This window comes from Lacerta agilis, chromosome 13 (genome assembly GCF_009819535.1).
Source record: "Lacerta agilis isolate rLacAgi1 chromosome 13, rLacAgi1.pri, whole genome shotgun sequence".
In the NCBI taxonomy this organism is placed as follows: Eukaryota; Metazoa; Chordata; class Lepidosauria; order Squamata; family Lacertidae; genus Lacerta; species Lacerta agilis.
The window spans coordinates 9,458,723-9,471,804 of record NC_046324.1 but is presented as its reverse complement, the minus strand read 5'-3'; the positions used below and the strand labels follow the sequence as shown (position 1 = coordinate 9,471,804).

General features: G+C 46.9%; 1 protein-coding gene across 3 annotated transcripts in view; it reads right to left on the bottom strand.

The window, feature by feature from the left end:
- Positions 1–1,955: 1,955 nt before the first annotated feature.
- RBPMS2 (RNA binding protein, mRNA processing factor 2) overlaps positions 1,956–13,082 on the bottom strand; it is a 45,877-nt gene continuing 34,750 nt past the window's right edge. The window contains exons 5-9 of one of the 3 annotated variants that reach the window (XR_004427725.1): positions 12,864–13,014; positions 11,758–11,903; positions 9,228–9,402; positions 4,776–4,843; positions 1,956–3,325 (exon numbers count right to left, since the gene is read on the bottom strand). Coding sequence is in view for 1 of the 3 variants with exons in the window: in XM_033166674.1 (XP_033022565.1) it covers positions 4,781–4,843; positions 11,758–11,903; positions 12,864–13,014 (360 nt within the window). In the remaining 2 variants the exon portion in view is untranslated. The remainder of the gene's footprint in view (positions 3,326–4,775; positions 4,844–9,227; positions 9,403–11,757; positions 11,904–12,863; positions 13,015–13,082) is intronic. The other 2 variants (XR_004427726.1, XM_033166674.1) reach the window with 2 other exon arrangements.

Here is a 13,082-nt window from a genome sequence, read left to right as displayed (position 1 = left end):
ATCAACCAGCCTTACACCAGACACAGCAGGGTTGCAGACTCGTGTCTCATCCAACACAGCCAGAAGAATCCAGTGACTGATGCTCACGATAACATGGAGAATGCATAGAAGTCTGGGTTCGAATGTTGAAATAGTTTGTATTTGGGAGACACAATGTCTGCTTTGCGCTTTCTTCTCCATGTATGGATTTGGGAAAGGGGCTGCGCAGTTTTGCCTGCATTTGCAGAAACACCTCAACCCTCCCCCCCTCCCACTGCTGCCTGCAACCTCCTCCTCCCTAGTCCTGCCCACTAGGGAGACACCTGCACTGCAGGAAGGCGGGTGGGGAAGTGTTATTTGGTGCTGGGGAGAATGTCGCTTGGCTGAGCAGTCATTTCAACATGAACGGTTTATTTGTTATCATTTATTCATGAAAACAGTCCCTGCCTTTTGGTGACGGCAGCGCATCTTGCCCCTCTAATGGAACAGGTGCATCCACAAAGCAGGCAAAAAGGGAAGACCATTCCCCCCCCCCCAGAGGTGCCAAATTGGTGGGCAGGGTAAGAGAGGAGACCCTGGTCATGGCAGCTTGGGCTTCGATGCAAGCACACCACGAAGCAAAGAGGACAGGGACAGCAGATGACTGGGGACGTGTCAGGCGGCTATAAAACACAAAAGTGGAATTCATTCAAGGAAAGGGCAGGTATGAGAATTGATCATATGGCTAGGCTCTGCGGTGGTTAAGTGTCCATTCAGACTGCCAGGGTAGAAGACAAGGAGCCCGAACGGCACGTGGAACCAGAGCCAACAAAAGGCAGAGCCAGCTAATTCCACTTTAGTCCCCATCATCTTCCCTGCTGAGTACTACAAAGGCAACACAGAGATGAAGAAGGAAGAAGCCGACTGCCAGAGCCAGTCACTGGGTGGCTGTTAGGTAGAAGTTTGGGCAGGCAGGTAGAGGCTGGCTATGTTCCAGCCATGCAGAAGTGAGGCCCAGTTCTCAACAAAGCGGCTAAGCCTGGATCTAGGTGTTACCCCATGTAAAATTCTCTCCCTATCAAAAACAAGGGACTTTCCACCCATAACAAAGCAGTTTTGTACATGACAGGGCTCTTTGATACAAGGGGCATTGAGTCACACAAGCAGAGTCTGAAATGGTGCCACACAGACCACCAAAATCAGCAAGACCAAATGTCTATTTAGTCCAGCACCCTTTTCTGCCAAAAGGAAGCTCACAAGCAGGGCATTTCCAGCAACTGGTAGTTCAGAGGTACACAGCTTCAGTTCCTAGAGATAGGAACAGAAAGATTTCTGTGTTTAACATATTGCTGTTTTGTGTGTTTCCTCTAATAACTTTTGTACTTGACCAGGAGAAATGCTCAAGCAGTGATACCAAAGCAGAATAGAATGTCCCTATTTTCATCTGAGGAATGTTGTAGGGTGTGGTATCGATACACGTTCCTGTCCAAATTGCCTCTGGTGTATGTTTCCCTCCGTGGCCTAGCATTTCTGTCCTACTCAGAGGTGTACCACCACAGTGAGGATGAGGATTGAGGGGCGATGGAGACAGATGCACAACATCCAGCATACATATATACATTTAATAGTCATGACTTCTCCCAAAGAATCCTGGGAAATGTAGTTTGTTAAGGGTGCCAAGAGTTGTCAGGAGACCCTGTTCCCTTCAGAGTTACAATTCATAGAGCTCCCTGGGAAGAGGGTCTGATTGTCACTTTGGGAATTTTAACTCAGGGGGGCATAGGAGTCTTCTGGCAACTCTCAGCACCCTTAAACTACACTTCCCAACATTCTTTGCGAGAAGTTATGGATGCTAAAGTGGTAGTATAGAACTTGGAAGGTGTGGCGCAAATGTAACCACATGCCACTTTTCCAAAACAGGACAGGTTTGTGAGCTCTATAAGTGAATAACCACATTCCACCCCTGCCCCCACCGCACTAAAGAGTCAACACACCACTGAGTACAATTCATATATTATCCAGTTTCACATTCTCATAGGATATAGCAACTTATTTCTCAAGAATCTTAATACAAGCGAGACAGCCATGGTCCAATAATACTTAAAGCACTTCCAAATACCAAGCAATAAAATGTTAACAAAAATTGCACAACTTCTTGTTACTATGCCTGACTGAATCAGTTACAGAAAAAAGTCTTTTTCTCTTCAAGCTTTTAACTAAACATTTAACTTATCTTACAGATTACAGTTTCTCTTTAATAATAATTAATTGCACAAAAACCACAAAATCTTTTATGATGCATAAATACTTCCTTATTACACATGGTACAAAAATACTCGTACATCTTTGTTCGGTATTCCCATAAGGATGGCTGATTATTTGGCAAGACTGGATTTTCTCCAATCAGAGGGATGTGGAAAAAAAGGTTAAATATTTTACAGCTGTTCTATATATAGAAGTCTGACTGAAAACAAACACAAAAACAACCCTGACTTTTAACTGGAGAAGGGCAAATGGACAAGAAACCCAGTGCATTGTACTTTTGAGAAGAAACTTTTTTTTTCTTTTTTCAAATTCTAGTCAAAGCAGAAATTGGAAAGGGAAAACTGGAGGAGAAAGAAAGCCAAGGGGATTTTTTTGGGGGGGGGGGGGGAGAGAGGGCAAAAACTAGGATAGTGTTTTCCAGAAGCAAAGTCTTCACAGAAGCAAGATGAAAAACTTCAGTGATCAATAGCTAGGCCAAGACCCGTTGCTATGGTTACACAAATGCTAGAACAAAAACAAGCTTTGCACACTCACACACGCACACACCCAAGTTAAAGTGTTTTAAATTCATGCCAGAAAACATGCAAAACTGATTGTCTTTTGCTTCCTCCAGCGGAACTGCATAAACAATGTTTAGGATAAGAAGGCCCTGGATATTGCACTGTACACACAGCTAGACCACGTTTTTGTGCCAGGAACCCAGCTGGAAACCAGGGGGAAAAAACGAGAAGAGAAAAAAGGTCTGTCACCAAAACCGAGTCTCTCCAACTAGGCCTCAGCGTAGCAGGAGGAGAAACTCAGAAATGGAAGTTTGCTATGAGTTAGCGGAGGGCAAGACAGACAGGCAGGAAGGCAAGAGGGAACACAGACCATGCAGAGTCCACTGAGCTGGGTGAGGGGGGTGGGCAGTTTATGTTCACAGTCCTGGACGGGAAAGCCCACATCTTCGTTCACAAGAAGGATAAGTTACTGCATTTGAGCACCTTGCTGGTGCCCACAGGAAGGGCTTGGAAGGAAGGTTTCCAGCGATCCAGATAACTTCATCCCTGGCACATCACTCCATGGAGAGACAAAGGGGGAAAACGTGGACCAAGAGGCAGCTCTTGAAAAAAGCAAGGGAGACAGCATGGTTAAGAATACCCTTCATCTAAGTCCCACTATGATGCAAGGTGGGGAGCTTCCAACCCCCCCCCCCCATCCTCCCTATCATTGCTTGTTTGCTCAGAGAGGAGACCAGACTTCCAAAAAAACGGAGGTCTGTGGTGTAGTGACTGAATTATAAATGGAGGCATCTCCTTACAGGGAACACCAGTCAAAACTTTGTTAAAATACGGTAATTGTTGGACGTAACCTAAGCTCATGGGCCGTATATGAGTGTTAGAATAAACAGCAGTCACTAGTGGAGATTACCTGGGCAGACAAAAGGCTCCTACTTCCTGCATTTTAACTACAGAAGACCAGCAGTTGAACCTTAATTCAAACACTGTAACCAGGACAAAATCCTCCACCCCAGACCCCAAGAGTCTAACCTAAAGAGTAACATTACTATTGTCGCTTATTATTAATTATTATTATTATTATTATTATTATTATTATTATTTATACCCCACCCATCTGGCTGGGTTTCCCCAGCCACTCTGGGCGGCTTCCAACAGAATATTAAAATACAATAATCTATTAAACATTAAAAGCCTCCCTAAACAGGGCTGCCTTCAGATGTCTTCTAAAAGTCTAGTAGTTGTTTTTTTTTCTTTGACATCTGGTGGGAGGGCGTTCCACAGGGTGGGTGCCACTACCAAGAAGGCCCTCTGCCTGGTTCCCTGTAACTTGGCTTCTCGTAGTGAGGGAACTGCCAGAAGGCCCTCGGCACTGGACTTCAGTGTCCGGGCAGATTGATGGGGGTGGAGACGCTCCTTCAGGCATATATTAAATTTATATGCCGCCCTTCATTCAAGGATCACAGGGTGGTTTGCAACATAAACACAAAATAAATAACACAGTAAGAAAAAGACAATACCCACCTCTCCCACTTCATGCCATAGCATCTAGAAGCACCTGCGACATCAGCCAGCATTCATCACGTTGTTCACATGGCAGGTGCTTCTGAACATTATGACTGAAGGGGGCAGTGGGACCTGCCATGGCATTCCCATGTGCGGGCAATAATTCCACACAGTTACATTAAGGCTGTAGTGTAGCTTTGTGAGTGTAGCTCTGACAGGCTGCCTCTGCCTGCTTGCAATGTTGGGAGCTTTTCCCAATTGTCCGACAATGGGAGGAGGCTAGCCAGGCTGCATTACGGTCACCAGCTCAAGAGAATGTAAAGGACTTGTTCGTTGATTCCACGTCTCCCTGTCTCCTGCACCACATATTTCCATGCATCTACCACCTGAGGTAGCAGCAGCCTCACTCACTTGGCCTAATAGTAGGGGCTCCTCTGCTGCCAATTTAAAACTGTTATGCCCACCGTCTGTTCATTACACTTGACGTCCAACTATCCGATCTCCACTAATGAGAGATTTGGAGCCAAGTGATCCAAGCCAGATACTTACTAAAACTAACAGAACTGACGAGACTTCCATCCTTGCTGGGTAGCTTCAGAGGGAGGATACCAGCGCATCTAGAAGAGAATGACAGAGCATGATAGAGGAGGGGAAAATATCAGCGCATCCAATGCAGGTAACTAGTGCTCCCAAAAACTCTACGTGGGCTACTTCTCTTGGGTTGCTCATTATTCCTCAAGATCCTCTGGAAAACAGGACTGCCACTCTTTTCTGGCAGCATGTTTCGCTCCCTGCAACTTTTTGAATAATTGACACAGGGAGACCTACTCAAGCTTGCTAAGCCCATAACATTTAGTAAGGTCCCATAAATGCCTTCTCTGTCCCTGCCCCTCCAAGGCAACTGATATACATCTTTTCTGAACTCCCAGTTCTAAGGAAGTTTATGCCTTGGAGGCCACGTTTGATGAATGACCTGCAGAGCTGTAGGTTTTGCCACAAAAATGACATAGTGGCAACAATGACTGCCTTAAGAGTCTACCTATAGCTCATGAGCCTCTTTCCTGCCCCACATTACAACTCTGCAGTGATCCTTTACTTCTTGGCTGCTCCTCGCCATCACAACCAAAGCACTCACGTGCTCCAACTGTCCACATTTATCAGAGCTGGTTCTTCTCGTCTGGAACCAAGTCCCTGGTAAATACATGTTCCTATTTGAGATTTTAAAAACAGATCACGTGTGCAACAGGTACAACCTGCTTCCCTTCCAATCTCTCCTGCTTCCCAAACAACTCAACCACCTAGTCAACGTAACCAACCACATTTCAAGTTGCAGCTATTTTACAAGTACAACCACTGGCAGATTAAGGTGTGGTGGTGTTTTAAGGTGTGTGTTTTTTTTTAAAAAAAAAAAACTTACAATGTTTATTACAATGACCAAACTGTCGCAGATAGCCTTCCCTTGCACACGAGACACACCTACTCCAGAATTCGGTGCAGAGGAGGCTGCTTCAGAATAAACAAATAAAGCAAGCAGAAAGAGAGCCTGAAAATGTGCAGTAGTGTGCGAGGCTTGTGCGCAGGGACCCTTTGTGTGAGAATAGTGAGGTATCAAATGTACACGAGCCCCTATTTTGACACCTGCAAAATGCTGAGAAGTTTTGGGACTAGGGCAACTTAACAGGGGAGAAGAGGTAACATCTGGACTGCTACAGCAGCGTTTGGCCCAGAAGTAACCCAACAACCACAACCTGAAAAAGCAACGATGGGGGACCTGTGGGCATCCAGTCATTGCCGGATTACAACTCCCACCATCCCTGCCCATTGGCCATGCTAGCTGGGGCAGCCTAGGACCACCTGAGGGGCCGCAATGTTGCCCATCCCCAAGCTAAAGCAAATGGAATTTCTCACTGCACAGGGACCAAGAGGAACAGAACTTTGAGGATTCATGAAGGCAGTTGCAACTGGACCTTTGCCCTCCTCATAAGGCATAATAGTAGGACCAATGTGAATATAATTAGTAATATATGTGCTCCACCCAATAATGCAGTTGGAGGGGAGTCCTTGAAGGTCCAATCCCCGTTTTAACGCTAGGAATTCAGAGCTAGAGCATCCAGCAGCCTCCTCTTAAAGACCTTTCGCAACTTAGGCTATATCCACAACATACATTTAAGGTACTCTTAAATTATACCCACTGTAACAGCCATGGCTTCCCCCAAAGAATCGTGGGAACTGAAGTCTGTTATGGGCGTCAAGACTTAGGTGACTCCCCCCCCTCCACAGAACTACAATTCCTACTACCAGTGCTGTCAAGTATCCCGTTTTCCCTGGGATTCTCCCTTATTTCAAGCAGTTTCCCGCTGCTCTCCCTTATTTTTTATTTCCCTTAAATTTCCCGTTTTTAATGGAAGCAGCTCCTCCCCTGCTGGCCAGGGACTGGGTGGGAAGACCTCGCCTACTTGGAGAGAAAAGCCTCAGCCCTCAAAGCAAGTGGGAGCCGTTTCCCGTGCTTACAGGGGGGTGTATTCCTCCCCCTGCATCAGCCCCTATCCGTTGCCGCCAAGCCCCTCAGCCGGCCAATAGGGTTAGCTGGCGGGCGGAGCCTGGCTGCCTTTGAGCAGCTGCTGCTTCCTGTCCTGTTTTTATGGGATCAGACAAGACGACGATGGGGCTCCATCGCGCGGAGCACATGGCTGCCCTCCTCTTTGCTCCGCCCACCACTGATATGTGACTGTCCCCGGGATAGGTGAGACTTCTGATCCCTTATTTTCAAATCCGAAACTTGACAGCTATGCCTACTACCCTCAACAACTACAGTTCCCAGGTTTCTTCAGGGGAAGACGTAACAGTTAAGAGTGATGTAAGTGTGCTTCAAATATACAATGTGGATGTGATGTAATATAAAAGTTGCTCAGGAGGATTAACACACCTTTGTGCTGGTACTACTTGATGCACTGTAATTTATATATAAAATCTGCTGCCAATATTAACATCTGGGGGGACTGGACTTCTTACTCCCTCCAACATCTGCACAGTCTGTCAGTACGGCTTGCTCTGCAGCATGCCTGCCAACCTCAATTTCTTCTTACCATTATCCTTCGCTGCAAGTTAAAAGTTGCATTTAGTTCTCCCACCTGATAGCCACCAGGATTGTCATGTTTTGTATTTCTGCCCTTCCACAAACTCCCACCACTCCCAAGTTGTAGCTTAAGCATTTCCCAGATTCCTACATCCATCTCCCCCGCACATCTGGAATTAGTTTTGTTCCTTCTGAACAACTGAGTGGAAACAGGAAGTTTCCTTGGCCGGGCTGTGCAGTGCTCTTTAACCCTGGAAAGAAAACCCTCAGTCGCTAGATCTGCAGGATCCTGCCAGGAGAGATACAGCTGCCCAAGGTGCACATACAACCCAATGGAAGGGCAAGAGGCTGGCTCTATGCCTGTGCTAAGATGACAATTGTGTATCTGGAAGCTGCTTTGAGATCTGTGTTGACCAGACTGAGCGCATTGGCGGAATGGGTGGTTCTCTCCAGAGTGTTTTTAGTAAGCCAGCTGCTTCTATATATGGGCTGTGTACATATTACCAGCTTCAAAAAGGCAGCTAGGGTGTTCTTTTTCTCAATTTGGACCAAAGCTGGCTTGGGGAGACACACACACATCAAAACACAATTATTCAATATGCAATGACAGGGAAGATACAGGATACATATGGACTGTGGCTAACAGTCCATATCACGAGGGCCCATCACATGACTCTACTCAATTGATCGCACTTGCACATGAGTAAGCAACTGTGAAGCAGCACACTTTTAAAAAAGATGCCTGATAAAGGTATCCCCTAATAAAGGGAAATGTCTTATGAAATCTGTAAAGTTTAAAAAAATCTGCATGTCAGATCAGCACAACCCTTTGTTTTATTAAACATTGCAGCCATAATTTCCATCTAGGGAAGGGAGAAAATTCAGTTCAGCTTGCAATTAAAGCCTAACTTTCTTAACTCATGCTTCCTTGAAACAATATGGGAACTGAAATTCAGCTATGCTTCAGAACTTCCACTTCTCCTAAGTTAAGCTCCTCAGCTAAGCAATATGTACAAAATGGGGTAAAATGTGCACAAGAATACATGTATCTGTGAAAACATCTGAACAAAAATGCATTATTATTATTATTAGGGGAAATGGTTTTCAAGATGCGCCTTATGCAATAAAAATGTATGTATTAGGATAAATTCCCTTTTTAAAAAATATCGCACTGATGTGGAAATGTGAACCCAAATTTAAGACTGGAAAAACAGGAGAAAACACAATTAACAGATTTGTCCAACCCTACTTCCACCCTCTCCAACATCTTCCTCACCCCTTTCCTATGAAGTTCTATGACATGACATAGGCAGCAACCGTATCAGACTGGAGTGAAGGAGTAAAAGAACAAAATTATATTAAAGGAAATCAGGATTTTTTACATTTGGAAAGAGTGTGAAGAAGGATATTCTGGTCTCCTGTCAAGGATGGGTCCTCCCTTCCTTGACAGAGACCATAGCGTGACTGATGTGTGTGTGTGCACCAGTTGGCTGTGCGGGGGAAATTAAATCCGTGTGTGCTGTTGCTACGACTACAATCTCAACCCCCCCTCCCACCACGTGACTGTGGTGAGTGAAAAAAGGTGGCAGGGAGCCCCCACCCCGCTCGACAGCACCATGTGGCAGGATTGCCACCCGCTGCGGCTCCTCCCCTCCCACAGGCAGGACCAATCCATCCCTGCTCAGTGGGGCCACTTTCAACACAAGGGGTGCCATGCTGTGGTGCCATGTCATGTGTGCCAAGTTGGCAATAGGTGGGTTAGAGAAATACCTGGCATTTCATCCTGCCTGGGCTTTTGGTGGGTGGATAGCGTGGAGGCCCATGCACTGGGTTGCCAAGGAAGAGATGGGGCAGAAAAATAATTAAAGAAAAAGAAGCTTGCGGAAAACCACGTTGTGCCCCAAATGGCAGAGAGATGATGTTACCTTACCAGCCTTTTTCCAGAGACGGGACCAACCATCCTTAAAGGCTTCTAGGAATGAAGCTGTTGTACAGCCACTCCACTCTAGCAGGGACAAGCCAGGACTATGGTGTCCCACACCTCCAGGGCCAGCCTTGAGCTTCAGGGCTGGCCTGCGTAGGCATCCTGGCAGCAGGTCACTGAAGACATCAAAGGAGGGATCATTTCAACCACCAGTTGGCTGCTGTGGGAGCCCCTTGGGGGGGGAGGGGGCAAGAGGCATTTTGTCGGCAGCTGCCACTAATCATGACAACCTGCAGCATTGTAGAAAGGTCCTGCCAGGAGATTTGGTGGGACGGGGAAGGGGGGGTGTGGAATCAGCATTCGGGGGCAAACACAGAATCCGTAGTCATCGCTGTTCAAACCACTGGAAGAGCCCGTCTAGAGATGCCAACCCCGGAGCCTCTTCTCTTCTTGGGCTGCAAGAAGGGCTACAGAGGAACATTTCTTGCATTGTCATTTGTTAGTTCATTCAGCTAAGGAAGGGTGGAGAACCTGCGGCCTGCCGGAAGTTACTGAACTCAAACTCCCACCAGTCCCAGCCAGCAATTGGCTGTGTTTGTCCTTAGCTGCAGCAGAGAGTGGATCAATCTGATGTTTAGATGGGGCTTAACTGCATTTTACTTTCCTCCACTTGTTCCAGGCATGGTCAGTGCGTTAAAGCTCCATGTCTGAGTGCCCTGCTTTTTTGCTCTGGAGCTTCCCCTGCAAAAAAAACAAACAAAACCTGCTCTTTAAAGCTCAACTGGAGCAAACAGCACTCTGTGGAAAACCCAAATTGACATTTGCTCCAATTGAGTTCTAAAAAGTGGGTTTTTGTGAGGAAAGCTCCAGGGCGAAAAAAATAAGAGTGCTCGGACACAGGTAAGTGCGGATAAGCCCATAGTCTTGCAACAACATCTCATCATTTACTATAAGATTCCTGGCTGCCTGGGATTTGACTTGTGACTAAGGAAGACGATGATACAATTGTTAGAAAAATGCCCCATAAGCCGCCAGAGATGGGAGCAAGCATTTAAGAGATAGGGTCTTTATTGTCTCCACCAAATATGCACCACTTTGGGGAGACTATTCACCCTTGTTGTGTTACGTGGAACTGCAACAAAACACCTCATCTGGCTGCTTTAACCACATAGGCAGAAGGGCTTAGCAAATACCTCCTGGTTAGGCTTCCTTCCGACACCTGTCAGCAAACTTCTCCCATCCTTAACATTCACACACCAGGCTTCCAGCCTCACTTATTGGGCGGAATGCTGCGCTGACAGTTGTTTAGTAAGGAGGGGCGAAGTAATGTTTAACTCTATAAAAGCTTTATGAGTAACGCATTCATTCATTTCAAAGGACAAGTTGCTGGGTTCATTCCAGGGAAATGATCTACCCAAGTGGACAGGAGGGGTGAGGGGGAAAACACCACTGTTCCGAGCTCCCCCTTTTGCAGGAGCAGCGAAGCATCTCATCCAACACTGTCCCCGGCTGATATCCTGCAACAGGCACAGTATTCTCTCCCAGGCAGGAGGCACTCAACTTTAGAACACACTGCCTGCGCAAGCCACACAATGTAGTCAAATGCATTTATTATATCAGATACCATAAATTTGACACACTTGGTGTAGAAGCATCACACACACAGAAAGAGTTGCACACCAAGGAGGTGCAAGCACATTAAGAGTCACATGGAGGGGATTTGGCCTGTGTAAAGCAATGCATTCTAGAACTCTTCTAGACTTTGGGATCCCTTATGGAGCTCAGGATGCGATGCTATTCTATTCTATTCTATTCTATTCTATTCTATGGGAGGCAATGCAAGAGCATCGGGAGACTGTAGAGCCAAAAGGTTGACATCTATTTCCCCTTTATAAAGGAGGCTATACTAATTCAATCAAGTGCAAGCCATTAGCTTGGCCAAAGATAGAAGGCTTTGGCTCTCTGCACCATGTAGTCCTTAATGGGACAGTCTCCAGCAGTAGAGCAACACAGCAAAGCACTTCCCAGTCCTTTCAATGTTTCTATCTGCATCTCATCTTCCTCACTTCAATGCTTTCAAATTCTAGGCTAGGTCCTTTTCATGAACTCTACATAACAGACCAACACAAGTCTTCTTCCCCTTCCCTACCACTGCCCTGAGACCACCTATTTTAATGCAGATCTGCCACTCTTGTAGACTACTAGCAGTAGAAGGGCTTAGGGTACAGGATTCTTTAAGGGATAGCTTTTCCTTTGAGACAGCTCCTCTGTCACCTAATTGTGCTCTCCTGGTACCTGGATCCTCTCCGCTGATTCCCCAAGCAAGCCAGTATTGCCTGGGTGAGCAGCGGAGGGGAAATGACAATTTAGTAACCTTATCAAACCCCAACCAGGCTCCAGGTCCTGCATTTCCCTGCAGTTGACAGGATCAAGGTACAGACTATTCTGTTGCAGCTAGAGGGGGAAGGAGACAGATTCCTGCTCATCAAAAAAAGGGGGTGGTGGTGGTGGTGGTGGCATTATGGACTCACCTGAGCATGAAGTGCAGCAGCAGCGGCAGCAGCTGGGTATGTGAAAGCAGCATGTGGGATGGCAGGGGTTAACTCCGTGGTGTAGAGTGGGTAGGGAGCCCATGCCTCTGGAGATGCTGGGATCAGGGTTGCTCCAGTCAGGTCATCTAGACATGAGGGAGCAACAGCGTGTCACTCAAGACATGGATGGAGAGAGAGGGAAATAAACCAAACAGGCTGGGTTGTGTAGGGGCAGCAGCACCTCTGGTGGAAAGAGCAGCAAGGTAAGATGCAAATACACACATGTGCACCACATCTCATAACCCTAGCTCAGGACCAAAGGGCTTCCACCCAGTGGCATCCATGCATGTATGTATGTATCCATCCATCCATCCATCCATGCAGCCCTGCTGAAGCATCTCACAGTTGCCCCCTACCCCACACTCAAAGACGAGGGATGAATCTAGGGCAGCTGCCCCCCCCCCCAGGCTGTTTGCCTCCAGGTGCTTCTGCACTCCAGCTTCCATCACTGGTCACATTGGGTGGGGCTAATGAGAGTTGGGCCCAGCTGCACCGGGAAGGTGGGCTCCAATTCTTTCAGATACTCTACCCTCCATGTGCAGCAGATTTGGTGTTTTGCTAAGGGTTGCTTCACACGGGTTTAAACGCACAGTAAAAACAAAAGCGTTATGCACAGGCATAGCTGCCACATTCATACCAAGACATACATTGATTTTAATCTCCTTGCGTTTTAAGCCCCTTCAACACCTCTTTTTTGCATACAGATGCTATTATCAATTAATACAAAAGTTCTGCTTCCCAAAGGAGCTACAGCGAGCTGACCCCACCAGTGTTCACTTGGGGAAGACATTTGCTACCATGTGTGAGGCAACCCTCAGTAAAAGCAGGAAATGGAAGCCTGAGCTGTCATCTAAAGCAGCCTCTCCCAACCACTCAGATAATGTTGGACTACGATCCCCATCATCCCAGAGCACTGGGGCCATGCTGGCTGGGGCCGACAAGAGTGGTAGTTCCACAACATGTGGCAACCCATGGTTAGGAAAGGCACCAACCCCCCCCCCCAGCGCAGGCCTGTACCCCTCCCCCTGCTCCACAATATTCCTCACAAGGGTCCCGTGCAATGAAGTGTGCTCCCAGGGCAGGGTGGAGGTTGGTGGGATTCGGTGTGGCCATCAGCTTGTTTTTTGCCATCTTGGTGTTGGCCTTAGCAAACTCTAACCGCAACGTCTGGGGATTCTCCGGGTCAAAGCGGATGCCCTGCAGTGGCAGAAGAGAGAAAGAACAGGATAAAATAAAAGCCATGCAGTCAATCTTCTTGGAAACCA